This window comes from Schistocerca nitens, chromosome 5 (assembly GCF_023898315.1).
Source record: "Schistocerca nitens isolate TAMUIC-IGC-003100 chromosome 5, iqSchNite1.1, whole genome shotgun sequence".
Taxonomy (NCBI): Eukaryota; Metazoa; Arthropoda; class Insecta; order Orthoptera; family Acrididae; genus Schistocerca; species Schistocerca nitens.
The window spans coordinates 494079568-494098856 of NC_064618.1; the positions used below are offsets into that span (position 1 = coordinate 494079568).

At 36.4% G+C, this 19289-nt stretch overlaps 1 protein-coding gene across 1 annotated transcript in view; it reads right to left on the reverse strand.

Moving 5' to 3' along the window:
• Positions 1-6152: 6152 nt before the first annotated feature.
• Positions 6153-19289, reverse strand: part of LOC126260551 (major facilitator superfamily domain-containing protein 6) — a 359541-nt gene continuing 346404 nt past the window's right edge. The window contains exon 13 of the mRNA XM_049957885.1: positions 6153-8784. Coding sequence (XP_049813842.1) covers positions 8671-8784 — 114 coding nt within the window. The 3' untranslated portion in view covers positions 6153-8670. The remainder of the gene's footprint in view (positions 8785-19289) is intronic.

A 19289-nucleotide genomic window follows, 5' to 3' on the forward strand; every position in this document is an offset into this window, starting at 1 on the left:
AAAATGGCTGATGTTTTTCAAGTTGTGATGAAGTCAGAAATTAAAAAAGTGTGTATATGAAAGGTTATATACAGACATTACATACATCTATTAAATATTTTTCAACATACTCACCAAGAATACAGAACTTTGTCTTAATGCTGCACTGGCCTTCCTATCCTCCATGCAAGAAAGTCTGCTGCCTTTCTGTCACACCATGCTATCACAAGGCTCTGCAGATATTCACTGGAAGTTAAGGCCACCTGCTCAAATAATTCACATCTGCTCAAATATTCCATCTCCAGAAAGTTATAAAGATTAAGAAAAAGTGAAGAGGCATTCTGTTGTCAAGTGTCATTCTGCTGAAAAAAAAATGTCTAACCACATCCTGGTGTATTAGGTTGGCAACTTCTTCAGCAGTTCAAATGGCAGCTGTTGGATCACTGGATCACTCCCCCTACAGTCTGGATTTGATGCCGTGTGAGCTCCACTTTCTCTGAAGATGAAGAACTGGATGTCTTTACAACTTTTACTTAAAATGAAGAATTACACCACAACTCAACAGATAAGAGAGTGATTAACTTTTGTTTCACTCTATATGGTCACCATATTGACAGAAGGCAACACATACAGGTAGCATCTGGAATTTATGGTAAACCATTTCTGATGCTCACACTTACTTTATTTTCTGGCCCTATCAAACGTTAAAAAACAGATGATAATTATCATTCAATCTCACACATCCATTAGCAAAACTCTTCTTCTTCAAATTCATTCCTAAACAATCGCTTCATGTGATAGGTTCCATTTTAATGAACAGAAACAATTTGATGCTGCATACAAGCTCATCAAGAAAATTTATTTCAGTTTCAGTGAATATCTAAGTTCCCTGTAGATACTCAAAGCTGTCCCAAATGGAGGTGACTTACATGCACAAAACCTGCCAAGAGTTGTAATCTTAGACTTTTCAGACAAGATTGAGGCATTGCATGATGTCACTGGATCATTATTTAATGTAGACATACCAGTATCTATCAATTTTTTGTATTTGAATAAAGTGGCGACTCATGCAAAAGTGTACCAATGTGCTACAATATTACAAAAATAAGCAAAAGCAAATTCACAGATATATATTAAAATAAAAGGTAGTCCTCACTTAGTGATGGAAAATGAAATCCACGTGTCACTGTTTTCTGCTACAAAATTTATCTATAACTTTGGAGTTGAAATCCTCAACATTGGTTACCATATCCTTCTCAATGGGGAGCACTGCAAGGGCATTAAGTCATTGCTCTGACACAGTATTCCCAAGAAAAGTCTTGGTCCTCTTCATGGATGAAAAATATCTTTCAGGTTCAGCAGTTGTCATTGGTGTAGTCACTATATTTTCAGAAGTTTTGTGATGTGAGCAAAGGTGTCCTGCAGATTATTGTTCAAAATGAATTGTTGTAGTGATACAGTTCCAGTAATATTCCTGAAGTCTGGTCATTAGTACAATACCAAGAGCTCTGTCTTTAACCTTTGTTTCTTCAAAATGGTGCAAGCCTGGGCAGCTACATTAAGTTCTCTCTATGGGAAACATTTTGAGTATTCTTCAAACTTGGAAGAATCCAACAACGCTGCTACGTCTAGATGATATACGGCTTGGAAACAATCATTGGCTTCCCAGTTAATTCTACTGCAGACTTCTTTTGTATCAGAACTTTGGCACAAACTTATCTTCTGGATCTTGCTCTGAGAGGTGGCTGTTGTTGTGACTGTGACGTCACTATCATTGATTGAGGATCTTATGTTATTAATAATCTGTATGAAATAGGATTCTGAACTTTTTAATTTTACAGCATTGATAAGTCTTGCCTGCAACTGACTCTACATGCTATCCACATGAGGCATTATTTTTGGAAGAAAGCTAGTCAAAAGAGGCATTCTTCATCTTGTAGACTATGGTAGAGTCAAACTGCTTGACAACAAGTTTCTTCAGGAGGTGATCTTTCAAGTGCTGATAAACATTCCAGCAGCAAGAATTTACTTCCATACATCACATTTACAGTCCATGATCTAAAATTCCATCTGGTCTACTAGGAATCCTTTGTGCTGCCGTTGCCTCTAATGCAGCACTTTGTTTCAGCAACCTTGAAAAGAAGGCTGAAAAATTTGACAAATTTAAAAAGAACACTAGCTAACTCATTTTGTAAAGCAGCATAACAATGCACATAATGAGTGTTAGGATACACTATTTTAATTTTTACCTGTATGCGACCTATACAACCACTCATTACAGCTGCATCATTGAATGTTTCAGTGATTATCTTGTGTGGTGTATCTTTGAACAAAGATCTATAAAATTCAAAATATATGTTGTTAAAGCACCTGCATTATGCACTTGAGTATGGAAAAAATCCCATAACCTTTTATATGGCACGCTATTCTTTCCATAGCACAACAATAATACTGTGTCTTTTTGGGAAAATCTGCTGTTTCATCTGCCATTTTAACAGCAAATTCAGTCTGCTTCATTTCTTCTGAAATAACTTCAAGGCAAGATTCCAGAAAACAGTACAGTAACTCATTCTGGAGGGATTTTGAAATCCTCTTACAAACCTGATTATCATCTACATGCTCTTTCACTGCTCTGTCTATATCATAAATTAAGTCTATCAAACACAAAAATACACCTGCATTTTTTTTTATGTTTCTGTCTCATTGGGCCCTCTCAATGCCAGTTCGAAAGTACCACAGAATTTTATACAGTCAATAATTCTACAGACCACCACCTGTTTTCTTTTCTACTTGCTGATTGTGTTTCACTATGTTGTCAAGACAGGCACAACTTAATACTGTTGCTTTATTAACTTTATTTAATGCATTAGGATCAGATATGTTGTTTATATGATTATGATTTCCACTATGTTTCTTATTAATGAATTAATACACCCTAAATCTTTCACTTCCCCTGTCGCCACACATCACTGTTCTCAGATCAAAAACATGGAAAGCAAAAAAGTGCATTGCAAATATTAAACATTCATTTTAAATTTCCTCATATACTTGCTTTTTTACCCTATAGTCTTTTGAAATAGATTTAAATTTGGAGTAGGCCTGATTAACTTTTCAAATCTTACTTTTTCCACCAAAGATGTACTGGAAAGCACCTCTTTAGCAGACCAGCTACAGAATTTGCCATGTTGCCGGTAAAATACTTCATGTGCAGTTTTAAAGAAAAAATACTCCATAAGGCACTCCTTCAGTGAACCAACAGCACCCCACAGAAGAACTCGACTGAAATGGTGCTGCAAGGATGACATCATATGAAAACATACACAGTCAAAGACAGACCTCTGTGTTCATTTCCTGAGTGGATCATAGTATGACTGGAACCAATTCTGCACTTGACACTGGTATTTAGTTATCTTGGAGAGAGAGTTACAAAATATGCCTCTGACCACTTTAAGAAGAATGGTGTAATTTTAGTGTGAATTACAGCTCAGATTCAAAGAGAAATAGCATAATTTTAGTGTGATATTTACAGTGTGCTGTAATACTTTAGCACATGATCACCAGCTGCCACTATTTAACTGATCACTATACACCTATGAAATTAAAATTTACTGCTTTACTTTAAGAAACTATTCTAGTTATTTAGCACTTAAGTTTCAGTTTAGTATGGCGTATGTGGCTGAAACAATGTCCTCGTTATTACTTTTATTAATAGACATCTGTTTTCTTAACTTAATACCCCAATTGCAGCAGGTACATGCAGTAGACAAATGATTGGTTTCTAACTCATAGAGGTGGCTGAGATCTGATCTGTTCCCACCAGCTAAATGCAATCCTTGGTTGTGTTGACTTATATGGTTTAATTTGTATACAGTTTTTAATCCCCATAATCTACTAATTCTTGGCTCCCACCTGATAAGCAAAAAAGATAATAAACAAAGATTCATGGTAGATAATTATTTTACATATAATAGATGTGGTGACAGCTTTCACCATTCCTAGCATTAGTTTACAGCAAATTTAGATTTTAAATGCCATATCAAACTAGGTATGGCAAGTCTCCAGCTATCAAAGGAAGAAAGCTGTGACTACATATGGATCCTTGAAGTACAATGTGAATTAAATTAACAGAACATTGTTCTTACTTGTGAATTAACAGTATCACCATTCTTTAACATTAGAAAAATGTTTTCTGAACTTTTACAGGAGGGAAATTGGTCCCAGTACAGTAACATCATTAGTTACTATTCTGCCAGTATGTCTAAATAGACACAAACCACACTTTTTCTCAATACTTTGAGTCCTTTTAACAAAGTAATCTTCTTAATCATGTTTTAGTATTGCTGGTGACTTGTAGGTGATAGGTTGTATCATACTGACGATCTTGAAATCAGCTGTTAGGAAATTTGCTTTTTCATCTGTAGAAATTTTGTCTATTCCGTGCTTCCACACAGTGTACAAAAGAATTATACATAAAGAGTTTCTGAACAGAGATTTAATAAATCACAGACAGTGCTTACTTTGATTCTGACAGACTATGTTCCAGTCTTTAACAAGGGATCTTATGAACTTATGACTAATCGCATTTACAATCTGTTCAAGATATAAGATGTTTATGTACACTGGAGACCAGGACTTTGACAAGTCCTTTGACAAAAAGAGAAAAAGGAAAAATGCAGAATTGGTAAAAGGCATCAGGCGATACCAAAGTCATAGGAAACTGTAAGATTTCATTAATTAGAGAGGAGGAAATAATTGTGACCATCTCATGTAGCACAGCTACTGGAGAAATAAAAATCATATAGTAATATTAATTCCTAGTCTCTTCCACTCAAGAGGAATGTGACTTAATGGTCAAGTTGATGTCTCCTATCTGCTAGTTATAGAAATGGAAAAAACTAAGATCTGATCCTAACTGGCAGTGATCACAGGTGTGTCTCATTCAGGATGACCACATTTCTGGTGTGACTGCATAATTCTGATTAGCACATAATAATTGTTTCTCTGCATTTTACATAAAACTATTATCTTCTCACCAAATGTCTGTAGGGCATTAGGGCTGATGGGTCCACCATTGGTCATGGTGGTTGCTTGGAGGTATTGCCCTTGGATTCAACTAAGTACTGTTATCAAATGTTCTTTTGTGCAATCTCACCTTTACTATAGAGACAGTGGATTTTGTATTGAGAATATCAACACTTCCATAATCTTGAAAGAAGAAATGGAACTGCATACCTTCAAAATTCATTAAAGTTGATTTAGACTTAGTATTGTAAAGTAATAGCACTGGCCATAATAGGACACATTGATTACTTTTACAGTTGTTATGTTGAGCTGTGATACCTAATGTTTAAAATATGCAAAGGATGGCACACAGAACATAAACAGGGAGATACAACTCACAACAACTCTCAGATGTAAAAGGTGATGTAAGATTGTGATAATAGTAAAGTACAAACCAAGAGTGAGGAGTTACTATGCACTGTAGCCAATGACTTATCAAGTTAAGTTGTAAATATCATGAGGTCTTGTGGTGTGAGGGATTAAATTTTATCACCAGATGAGGAAATGTTCTCCTACTGTGTGTATGAAGCACACACCTATCAAAACTTGCTTCCATAAATTTCTGCTACCATGATAAACCATAAAAATCATTTCCAACTGTTCTGTACCTTCCTGAGATTCAAGCTGGTTTTTTCTGTAACAGGCTAAGTGTATTTTGAGAAATTACTTTCTTGCCAGCAATATATCCTTATAATTTCAATCAAATATTTTTAATTGCACTACTCATAGCATTCCACGCAAATTTCCTATTTTTCCTTCACACACAGAGTGTGAGTGATTTAACCATATGTATTTCTATCCCATACCATTCAACCTTTTCCTGTTTACTTTCCTTTTTTGGTATTTTGATTTTATTCAACAGCTTTTCATGTGTGCATGAGCAGTAACCCATGCAAAATGAAGTAAAAATCAATGTAGCAATTAAAAAATGATTTTGCTTACTATGATACACAAAAGAAAGGTAGCATTACTTATAAAATGAGTTGATATTCTTAAATAAAAAGCAAAATAACAGTCGAGAATAACAGTTTACGTATAACAAAGACAGCAAGAAAAGCTTAAAATTTTCCTGTTGATAAAACAGCAGGATTTGCAGTAAAATATTTCTCAGATAATAATAAAATCGATAACCAGTAGCCTCTTACAGCAGTGAAGTATAAAACTAAAACAGTTTATGGAAACTAAGCTTAAATAAAATGTACTTAGGCTGTAAATAACAAAAAAATTAATACTACCTTAAAGACATATCAGATATCTTATACGGTATACACTGCAGTCTGCATGACTTCATCTTATTTGCAGTACACTAAGAAGTACAGTGGAAGCTACAATCTAGACTAGTAACAAAAAATGGAAACCTTTTATGAAAACATTTGTGTTAATTTTAATTTTATTCTCAGTTTGTATTAAACATAAATCCAACACGACACACAGAAATTAAATGAACATCCAAATTTCACCCCTGCATTTTATTTAATATAGCTGAAAACCTATAGAGTCAGTTTAAGCCCTTTTGTTATATTTTTCAAAAATACTGAAAAAAAAAATACCTTGACGAAAGTTCAATGACCATGGAACAGCAACCCGAAACAGCTAAAGATTTTGTGTCAGTATTGTGTGTACCTTACTTCCACCCAAAATTTCCTTTCCTAAACAAGTTGTAATTCCTTGACATCTTTGTGTGGAGATCAGATAGCAAGGTTGATGCAATTTGATCACAGATTTCATCTTTTAGCTGTTGATTAAGAATAAAATTTATCTTATTTGAATGCAGAAGGTTTACTAAGCTACACAAAAGATTTTGGAGAAAAACATATTTTCCTCTAAAAACATGTTTCAGTTTTTTATCAAGAAGAAGGCCCTGCGAACAATCACACTCCAGTAACAATTCTCTAACTTCTCTTTTAAAATTAAAATTATGTAGTGTACATGGACAACTTAGGTCAATTTAGGCTTTCATTTCAAAATACAAGAGGTGTAGATGAACATGTAATAATCACCTTCTACTTCCTAACTGTACATATAAGTTATTGAGTTGGTCAAATAACACAGAATAGAGCAATAAATTTGTACATGTATTGGATAAAATAATTATATTAACAGCATCCCACATACAGTGACTTTTTTCTAAACACATAACTATATGTACATATCCATACATTCCCAGAGGGTCTTTCTACTATTCAGTACCAGTACAATTAACATCAGCGTTCCACATGAAATATATTTTTCATTGGGCACAATGGTCCAGCTACAGTTTTGTTTTACATTTATAATTACAGAACATAGTTGTGCCTACCTGACAAAAGATTGTCACTTGAACAGCAAAAGCTCCTCACATTTAACACTGCTCCAAATGCTTGACTACAGTTCTTTACCAATGATGACACTTATCCATTTATCCATTAGTTATTTTTTCTTCTACCAGTTGATCCCTACATCAGTACTACTTACATTAATTCATATAATACATTGTTATATTTTAGTTACATTAGTCTGTGTGCCAATTCACTGTGATTTAAATAGATCAAGAGAACAGCCATCATAGAATTTTGCAAACCATATATCAAGAACTGCTTTGTGTGATTTGGTACATATCTCACTTTGGTGTGGCAAAATTTTAATATTTTAATGTCTGTATACTTATGGTATGGTACATTATAAAACCATAAGACCTGTAACTATGTACAGTAATATGGTATGGTACATTATAAAACCATAAGACCTGTAACTATGTACAGTAATATAACATGTATCTCATAAACTACAACTGTAATTTTACTCAATTGAAATAGGCATACTTGTCTTGAAAATTTGTGACTGGATTAACAAAAAAAAATTCTCTGTTACAAATACTGTGAATTATGTATCAAATCCAAATTCTGACTTACTGAATCATTCGATTTAAGAAGTTCATGTCCTTAACCGAGTTCATTAGCATAAAAATATTGTGTTAGTTGGTAATTATAAAACATCATTCAACAATTTTTAGAAATTCATCAGTTAAAGTAAATAATAATATGCACTTTGTATTTATTTATATTAAACTGGTGTTCTTCAGAAGCATTCTCCAATATATGGCATCTGAGCTTAAAAACAATGTTTCAAACATTCTTATTAATAGTACATGAATTACTTTTTACAAAAGTAAATTCAGTAATAGTATTCAGCTGCTTACGTCCACTTTATCCCTTGTAGGATTTTATTAACTTATTCTAATATAGTATAATAAACTTTCTTTACATATACAACAATTTTCATTACTAACATAAAACACTTTTTGTTCTTATTAATTTTGCTTCATTTTTCTTGTTTTCTTAAAAAATGGCTTTCACTGATACAAGATGCTTCCCACAATACAAGTAGAATAATGCTGGTTATGACGGAGCCATCAATGAGGAAACAGTACAATAAACCATCAACATTAAATTTTTGTTGAAATATTGGAAGATGTTTTCACCCAATTGCTAGCATACCAGTTATTCACACACAAACCATTGTAGAATTCTTTATAAACTGAGAAGGTATTATTTCTTACCTATGTCAAAATTAAAATAATGACCTTCAGTTCTTGCAGCTCTTAAAATGCATTTGACAAGCAGATGAAATGGTGTTTTATCAGAACTTTTATCACCAGTCATATGTCTCATTTTCTGGATGTGGACCAGGCTGCGGTGTGTGGAGTCTGGTGAGTACGGGAGTGGCTTTTGGTACATCGTACTGAGCCAGAACTTCCCTGTACAGCTGTGAACATAAAGCAATTTTTTCGACTCCTGATGAAATTCTCTATGCAACATGACTAAGAAACAATAAAATATATATTACTCAAAACCAAGAAGTACATTCATTTCATATACATTATGTTGACACATTTTCTTTGAGCTTTACATTTTTGAATAGACATGTTAGCACATTTACAATGAATGTTGTATGCAGTTAATAATTAATTCAAAATCAGTTGCTGTGGGCAATACTCTAGCTAGTAAAATAAGGTTTAGTATTTTAAATAAAAACCCTACCCTCGATAGCTATTTCATTATACGTATGTGTGAGGAATCCACTGGTATGTAAACTGAACCTCATTTGTGTAAGTGCAAAATTAAAGCTCTATTTTTTGTAAGCCCCGCTATATTGATGTACAGCAACTTCAAATATGAATCCTGTACAATACATACCCCTAAATAATACAATGTAAGTAGAGATAAGCAGGGTAATTACTGTTATTAGTCAGTGTGGCATACATGTAGTTTGTAGAGGTTTCTTTTTCCTCTTCCCACATTTGTGAACTTACATTGCATCAATGAAGGGACTCCTGAGTTCTGCAATCAGTAGAAAACTGTGCAGTAATGAGTAATAATGTGTTAAAGATTACAGAAATACAACAGAAAATAATGAAATCATTGTCAAATTTTCTGTGATTATGCTGATGAACAAACTGTCTGTTCACAAAAAAAGAATACAGACCTGAAAAATATTATTATAAGATTTAGTTCACCTATGGTCTAGGGATAGTGTCTTTGATTCAGAATCAAACCATTCTCAGTCCTGGGTTTGAAACCCACCACTGCTTAAATTGCGATTAATAATCAGCATTGGCAGCCGAAGACTTTCGGCATAAGAAGTCATCCTCATTCTGCCAACAGCCTTGCCAAAGAGGGCGGAGGAGTGGGCAGTGGTGCAGGGCACTCTCTTGCCCTTGGGGTGGGAAACTGCCCCTAAAGGCGGATGAATCAGCAATGATCAACAGCAAGACGATGCAGAAGGCAATGGAAACCACTGCATTAAAGAGACGTAACATGTATCCACAGGACATGTGGCCTGTAACTGAAAAAGTGTCATGATGATCTCTCCATTGGCAAAAGATTCTGGAATAGACCAACATTTGGATCTCTGAGAGGGGACTGCTGGACTGCTACGGGGGTGGTGACCATGAGAAAAAGACTGAATAATCAACGAAACAATAACAGTCTATGAGTCTAGGCATGGAATGTCAGAAGCTTGAATGTGGTGTGGAAGCTAGAAAATCTGAAATGGGAAATGCAAAGGCTCAATCTAGATATAGTAGGGGTCAGTGAAGTGAAATGGAAAGAAGACAAGGATTTCTGGTCAGATGAGTTTAGGGTAATATCAACAGCAGCAGAAAATGGTATAATGGGAGTAGGATTTGTTATGAATAGGAAGGTAGAACAGAGAGTGTGTTGTTGTGAACAGCTCAGTGATAGGGTTATTCTTATCAGAATCAACCAGCAAACCAACACTGACAACAGTTCAGGTATACATGCACAAGCTGAACATGATGAAAGAGAGAAAGTATATGAGAATACTGAAAGGGTAATACAATACACAAAGGGAGATGAAAATCTAAGTCATGAGGGACTGGAATGCAGTTGTAGGGTAAGGAGTAGAAGAAAAGGTTCCAGGAGAATATGGACTTGGGACAAGGAATGAGAGAGGAGAAATACTAATTGAGTTCTGTAATACATTTCATCTGGTAATAGTGAATACTCTGTTCAATAATCTGTTGCCAGCATTCTCAAAAATTTTCGAAAAAGTAATGTACAGTCGGCTTTCTAACCATCTTATCTCAAATAACATACTGTCAGAGTCACAGTTTGGATTTCTAAAAGGTTCTGATATTGAGAAGGCTATCTACACTTACAGTGAAAATGTGCTTAATTCATTAGACAAAAAATTGCAGGTAACTGGTATATTTTGTGATCTGTCAAAGGCATTTGACTGTAAATCACAATATCCTTTTAAGTAAATTAGAGTATTATAGTGTAACAGGAAATGCTGCAAAATGGCTCAAATCTTATATCTCTGGCAGGAAACAAAGGGTGTTATTAGGAAAGAGACATGTATCAAGCTATCAGGCATCATCCAACTGGGAACTAATTACATGTGGGGTCCCACAAGGTTCCATTTTGGGGCCGTTACTTTTTTTGTGTATATCAATGACCTTTCATCACTAACATTACCAGATGCCGTAATAAATAGCAAATCAAGCATAGTCTTAGAAAGATCAGCTAATAAAATATTTGTGGACATTAATCACTGGTTCCTAGCCAATTCTTTGTCACTAAACTTTGAAAAAACACACTACATGCAGTTCAGAACTTGTAAGGGATGTCCCACGAGTATATGCCTATCATACGATGACAAGAAGATAGAAGAAGTGGACAGTGTTAAATTCTTGGGATTACAGCTTGATAACAAATTCAACTGGGAGGAGCACACCACAGGACTGCTGAAGCGTCTTAACAAATCTCTGTTTGCAATGCGAATTTTGTCATACATAGGGGATATAAAAGCGAAAACGCTGGCATACTATGGTTACTTTCATTCCATAATGTCATATGGGATTATTTTTTGGGGTAATTCATCAAGCCAAGCTAAAGTTTTCCAGGCATTAGGGAACTAGGGATTCTAACTACTGCTTCCCAATATATTAATTCCTTAATGAAATTTGTCATTAAAAATATATCACTTTTTCAAACCAACAACTCAATTCATGGAATCAATACTAGAAATAAGAATAATCGTCACAAGGATTTAAAGTCACTTAGACCTGCACAAAAAGATGTGCATTATTCAGGAACACACATTTTCAATAACTTGCCAGCAGCCATAAAAAGCTTAACATCCAATGAAATTCAGTTTAAGAGAAGCCTAAAGGATTTATTGGTGGCCAACTCCTTCTACTCCATTGATGAATTTCTCAGTAAAACCAACTGATTTGTGTATATATAAATATAAGTACAATATAACTTCTGCACAATTTCAGTGCAGTAATGTGTTCATTGTAAATAAGTATTATAGTAGTTGTATTACATGTTTATTACCTTATAAATAAATAAAAAACTTTTTTATTTTAAATTCAGTGCATTAGTATTTGTAAAATGACTTTCATATAGTGTTCATTAAAAAATGACGATCATTCCACTTGGGACCTGTGGAATGGTACATTAGCTTATTTGTTTTAGTTGTAAATATTTGTCATGTATTGTTGTTTTTCTGACATGTTCCACATCCTGGAGGACCTCCTCACTACGGATCAATTGGAATGAAAGTAAATATAATCTAATCTAAAGAGGAGGAGGTATACATGGAAGAGGCCAGGTGACATGGGAAGACTTCAGTTAGATTACATCACAGTCAGACAGAGATTCTGAAATCATATTCTGGATTGTAAGCCATACCCAACAGCAGATATAGACTCAGATTACAACGTAGTAGTGATGAAGAGTAGGTTGAAGTGTAAGAAATTACTCAGGAAGAATCAATATGCAAAGAATTGAGATATGGAAGTACTAAGGAATGATAAGATACTCTTGAAGTTCACTAAGGCTGTAGATACAGCAATTAAGAATAGTCCAGTAGGCAGTACAGTTGAAGAGGAATGGACAACTCTAAAAAGGGCAATCACAGAAGCTGGAAAGAAAATCATAGTTACAAAGAAGGTAAATACAAATAAACCATGAGTAACAGAGGAAATACTTCAGCTGATTGATGAAAGAAGGAAGTAAAAAAAGTTCAGGGGAATTAAGGAATACAGAAACACAAGTCGCTGAAGAATGAAATTAACAGGAAGTGCAGGAAAGCTAAGACGAAATGGCTGCATGAAAAATGTGAAGAAATAGAAAAAGAAATGATTGTTGGAAGGACTGACTCATCATATAGGAAAGTCAAAACAACCTTTAGTGAAATTAAAAGCAAGGGTGGTAACATTAAGAGTGCAACCGGAATTCCATTGTTAAATGCAGAGGAGAGATCAGATAGGTGGAAAGAGTACATTGAAGGCTTCCAAGAGGGGGAAGATTTGTGTGATGTGATAGAAAAAGAAACATGAGTTGATTTAGAAGAGGTAGGGGATCCAGTATTATAATCAGAATTTAAGAGAGCTTTGGAGGCTTAAGATCAAATAAGACAGAAGGGATCAATGATATTCCATCACAGTATATAAAATTGTTCATGGAAGTGGCAACAAAACGACAATTTACACTGCTGTGTAGAATGTATATGAGTCTGGCAATATACTCTCTGACTTTCAGAAAAATATCATTCACACAATTCCAAAGACTGCAAGAGCTGGCAAGTGCACGAATTATTGCACAATCAGCTTAACAGCAGATGCATCCAAGCTGCTCACAGTAATAATATACAGAAGAATGGAAAGGAAAATTGAAGATGTGTTAGATGACAATCAGTTTGGCTTTAGGAAAGGTAAAGGCACCAGGGAGGCAATTCTGACATTGCAGCTGATAATGGAAGCAAGACTAAAGAAAAATCAAGACACGTTCATAGGATATGTCAACATAGAAAAGCGTTCTACAATGTAAAATGGTACAAGATGTTCAGAATCCCAAGAAAAATAGGGGTAGTATAGGAGAGACAGGTAATATACAATATGTACAAGAACCAAGAGGAAATAATTAGAGTGGACAACCGAGAACTAAATGCTTGGATTAAAAAGGGTGTATTAGTCTTCTGCTTACTGTTCAATCTGTACATGGAAGAAGTAATGACAGAAATAAAAGAAAGGTTCATGAGTGGAATTAACATTCAAGGTGAAATGGTATCAATGATACAATTCACTGAAGACATTGCTATCCTGAGTGAAAGTGAAAAATAATTACAAGATCTGCTGAATGGAATGTACAATCTAATGAGTACAGAATATGGATTGAGAGTAAATTGAAGAAAGACAAGAAATGAGAATGGTGAGGAACTTAATATCAGGATTGATGGTCATGAAGTAGATGAAGTTAAGGATTTCTGCTATCTAGGAAGGAAAATAACCAATGATGAATGGAACAAGGAGGAGACCAAAAGCAGACTAGCACTAGCAAAAAGGACATTCCTGGCCAAGAGATGTCTACTAGTATCAAACATAGGCCTTAATTTGAGATAGAAATTTCTGAGAATATACGGTAGTGAAACATGGACCGTGGGAAAAACAGAACAGAAGATAATTGAAGCATTTAAGATGTGGTGCTACAGACGAAAGTTGAAAATTTGGTGGGCTGATAATGTAAGGAATGAGGTGGTTCTGTGCAGAAATGGAGACGAATACATGGAAAATGCTGACAAGGAGAAGGGGCAGGATGATAGGACATCTGTTAAGACATCAGGGACTGACTTCCATTATACCAGAGGGAGCTGTAGAGGGAAAAACTGTGGACGAAGACAGAAATTGGAATGCATCCAGCAGATAATAATTGAGGATGTAGGTTGCAAGTGCTACTTTGCGATGCAAAGGTAGGCACAGGAGAGAAGTTCGTGCACTGATGACTAAAAAAAAGTCCTTTCACCTATATAAATCCCAATCCTTCCCACTAGATACCATCTTGTTCGAGGCATCTAATATGCTAGGTGGGAGGCCTGCTAACTCTGAAGAAGCTGGAGGCTATGGCAGTGATAGCATAGCTGCAGATAAGACCTACAAATAGTACTGTGGAAGAGAGACAAAGGTATGGAATTGGAATTGGTGTCCTTCAGGAAATCAGTTGGAAGGGAAGGAGTAAAATTCATAAGCATAAATTCTCACTATACCGGGTGATTCAAAAAGAATACCACAACTTTAGGAATTTAAAACTCTGCAACGACAAAAGGCAGAGCTAAGCACTATCTGTCGGCGAATTAAGGGAGCTATAAAGTTTCATTTAGTGGTACATTTGTTCGCTTGAGGCGCTGTTGACTAGGCGTCAGCGTCAGTTGATGCTAAGATGGCGACCGCTCAACAGAAAGCTTTTTGTGTTATTGAGTACGGCAGAAGTGAATCAACGACAGTTGTTCAGCGTGCATTTCGAACGAAGTATGGTGTTAAACCTCCTGATAGGTGGTGTATTAAACGTCGGTATAAACAGTTTACAGAGAATGGGTGTTTGTGCAAAGGGAAAAGTTCTGGATGGCCGAGAACGAGTGATGAAAATGTAGCACGCATCCAGCAAACATTTTTTCGCAGCCCAGGAAAATCGACTCGCAGAGCTAGCAGAGAGCTGCAAATTCCACAATCAACTGTATGGAGAATCCTACGAAAAAGGTTAGTTATGAAACCTGAACGTCAACTACCCGAGGCGATGGATTGGCCGCCAGGCAGCCCGTGACAGAGCACTTCATAACTGGCCTCCAGGAAGACCTGATCTTACCCCCTGCGATTTTTTCTTATGGGGGTATGTTAAGGATATGGTGTTTCGGCCACCTCTCCCAGCCACCATTGATGATTTGAAACGAGAAATAACAGCAGCTATCCAAACTGTTACGCCTGATATGCTACAGAGAGTGTGGAACGAGTTGGAGTATCGGGTTGATATTGCTCCTGTGTCTGGAGGGGGCCATATTGAACATCTCTGAACTTGTTTTTGAGTGAAAAAAAACCTTTTTAAATACTCTTTGTAATGATGTATAACAGAAGGTTATATTATGTTTCTTTCATTAAATACACATTTTTAAAGTTGTGGTATTCTTTTTGAATCACCCTGTATTATTAAGGAAAGTCGAAAGACAAGGGTAGCATGGAGCTGGGTCTGTATGCTCCAAAAAATGCACAGATCTGTCACTGCTTTCACTCCACACAACAAAAGAATATGTACTCTGTGTACCAAAGGCAAATTTCACAGTATGACCTTTGTGAATGTATATGCACCAAGAGAAGAATCAGATGAAGATATTGAGATGATTTCTATAATCAGCCACAGGTGGCCTGTAATAGAATACCTAGATATTACCCCAAAATCATCCTTGGTGACTATAATGCCAAACTTGGCAAAGAAGAGGCTTTCAGAAGTGTGTTTGGCAAGGAAACTCTGCATAATGGAACAAGTAATAATGGTATGGAGTTTGCCTAGTTTGCTTCTGCAAACAAACTAAAGGCAGTAAGTACTTGTTCCCAAGGGAAAATATCTACAAAGGTACCTCAAAAATACCAGGATCAAATGAAGCAAATCAAATAGACCATGTACTGGAATCAAAGAGGTGGGCATATAATATGGAAAATGTGCACTTTCCGAGGAGCTAACTATGATTCTGGCCATTGTCTAGTAGGAGTCAAAATGAGGCACAGACTCGCTATGGCTGCCAAAGGAAATAGTACCAAAGTAAGTAAATGGAATAAAGAATAACTGAAAGATAGATATGCTGTTCACGAGCATCAGAACCAATTGAGATAGGAGTTACAAACAAAAGATGGTGAAGAGCATATAGCAGAAGAATGGAACTCAATTAAAAATGCTATTCTGACAGCAGTACATGAAATATTTGGGGAAACAAACTGACTTAGAAATGAAGACTGATATGAATGCAGGCAGGAAATGGAACAGAGAAAGGAAGCAAGACTGAAGTGTTTGCAGCAAAATACAAGATCAAATCAGGCATTACATATGAAAAGAGAATAGAAGCAGCAAAAATGTGTAGGAGAAAAAAAAGGGAATCCATAAGGAGAAAGACAGAGGACATGGAAGAACACTACCAAAGGAATGAGAGCAAAATGTTTTATAAGAAAATTAAAGAAGAAACTCAAGAATATAGACCCAGCATAACAGCATGTAAGGGCAAAGAGGGAAATTTGCTGATAGACAAAGAAGAGGTTCTGAACAGGCAGATAAAATATTTCAAGGGAATTCTGGAAGACAATCCTACCAGAAGAGTGCAGCCAGTCTATTACAGTGCAGATACAGAGATGGAGGAACCTGTATTAGAGAAATTACAGATGGTATTGCAGTGTCTAAAAAACTGCAAAGCACCAGAAAGTGATGGAATAACAGCAAAACTGTTTAAAAATGGAGGAACTGGTCTCCATAAGTGAATCCATAAACTTAACAAGTTGATATGGAATCAGGACAAAATCCTAGAAGAGTGGACCTTAGGGACAATCCTACCAATCAATAAGAAAGGAGACAAGACGTGTTGTTAACATTACTGAGGAATTACATTGCTGAATGTAACTTATACACTACTGCCAATTAAAATTGCTACACCATGAAGATTACATGCTACAGATGCAAAATTTAACTGACAGGAAGAAGATGCTGTGATATGCAAATGATTAGCTCTTCAGAGCATTCACACAAGGTTGGCGCCGGTGGTGACACCTACAACATGCTGACATGAGGAAAGTTTCCAACTGATTTCTAGTAGACAAACAGCAGTTGACCAGTGTTGACTGGTGAAATGTTGTTGTGATGCCTCGTGTAAGGAGGAGAAATGCGTACCATCATATTTCCGACTTTGATAAAGGTCGGATTGTAGCCTATCGCGATTGTGGTTTATCATACCGCCACATTGCTGCTCGCGTTGGTCCAGATCCAATGACTGTTAGCAGAATGTGGAATTGGTGGGTTCAGGAGGGTAATACAAAATGCTGTGCTGGATCTCAATGGCCTCGTATAACTAGCAATCAAAATGACAGGCATCTTATCTGCATGGCTGTAATGGATCATGCAGCCACGTCTCGATCCCTGAGCCAACAGATGGGAACGTTTTCAAGACAACAACCATCTGCATGAACAGTTCGATGATGTTTGCAGCAGCATGAACTATCAGCTTGGAGACCATGGCTGCGGTTACCCTTGACACTGCATCACAGACAGGAACGCCTGCAATGGTGTACTCAATGACGAACCTGGGGGCACAAATGGCAAAACCTCATTTTTTCGGATGGATCCAGGTTTTGTTTACAGCATCATGATGGTCGCATCCGTGTTTGGCGACGTCACAGTGAACGCACATTGGAATTGTGTATTCATCATCGCCATACTGGTGTATCACTCGGCGTGATGGTATGGGGTGCCATTGGTTACATGTCTCGGTCACCTCTTGTTCGCATTGACGGCACTTTGAACAGTGGACATTACATTTCAGATGTGTTATGACCTGTGGCTCTACCCTTCATTCGATCCCTGCGAAAGCCTACATTTCAGCAGGATAATGCACGACCTCATGTTGCAGGTCCTGTTCGGGCCTTTCTGGATACAGAAATGTTTGACTGGTGCCCTGGCCAGCACATTCTCCAGATCTCTCACCAATTGAAAGCGTCTGGTCAATGGTGGCCAAGCAACTGGCTCATCACAATACGCCAGTCACTACTTTTGATGAACTGTGGTATCGTGTTGAAGCTGCATGGGCAGCTGTACCTGTACACGCAATCCAAGCTCTGTTTCACTCAATGCCCAGGTGTATCAAGGCCGCTTTTACGGCCAGAGGTGGTTGTTCTGGAAACTGATTTCTCAGGATCTATGCACCCAAATTGCGTGAAAATGTTATCACATGTCAGTTTTAGTATAATATATTTGTCCAATGAATACCCGTTTATCATCTGCATTTCTTCTTGGTGTAGAAATTTTAATGGCCAGTAGTGTAAGATCCTCTCTCATATTATTTACAACAGGTTAGTTGTATATGCAGAAGAGATTCTGGAAGAATATCAGTATGAATGTCAATCTCATAGGTCAATAACAAATCAGATATTTGTGCTGAGGCAAACACGTGAAAAGGCATACCAGTATAATATTGAGCTTCATAACCTCTATGTAGACTTTATGCAGATCTTTGACAGTCTAGATAGGGAAGAAATGTTAAATGATTTATTACTGCTTGGTATACGATCTAAGTATGTTTCACTTATCCAAGCAGTGAGAGTGGATGGAGAACTCAGTAAATGGTTTAGCATTAGCAAAGGAGTCAGATAAGGGGATGCCCTCTACAATGCTTTTTAATCTAACTCAGAAAGCAGCCATTCAAAAGCTTCAAATATCTGGTTACAAAGGCACAAAGTCAACCCAGATATGTGCATATGCTGATGACACAGCTATTATTAATAGAAGAAGAGTCTCAGCGAGAACAATAGGTGAGATGAAAGAAGCCACACTACCTAGAGGCCTTGCTACTACTGCACTGGAGACTAAACACATGAATTTCACCAGAAAGGGAAATAATATCTTGAATAAACTATCAGCTGCTGGTTTCAATTTTGAACATGTGCAAAACATTGATTACCTAGGATTTGATATTAACTGGACAAATTCCATGTCAAGTGAAACAAAACAGTGCATCCTACGTGGTAATGGATGCTTCCACACATTTAAGAAATTGTTGGTCTCCACGTTATTAAATAGACAACTACAACTTCACATTTATGTCATGATAAGGTGAGTTGTAACCTGTGGATGTGAAACATGGACTCTAATGAGTGCAGCTCAGAATGTTTAAACATGGTTCTCCACAAGATCTATGAGGCAGTTCAGGGCAACAAT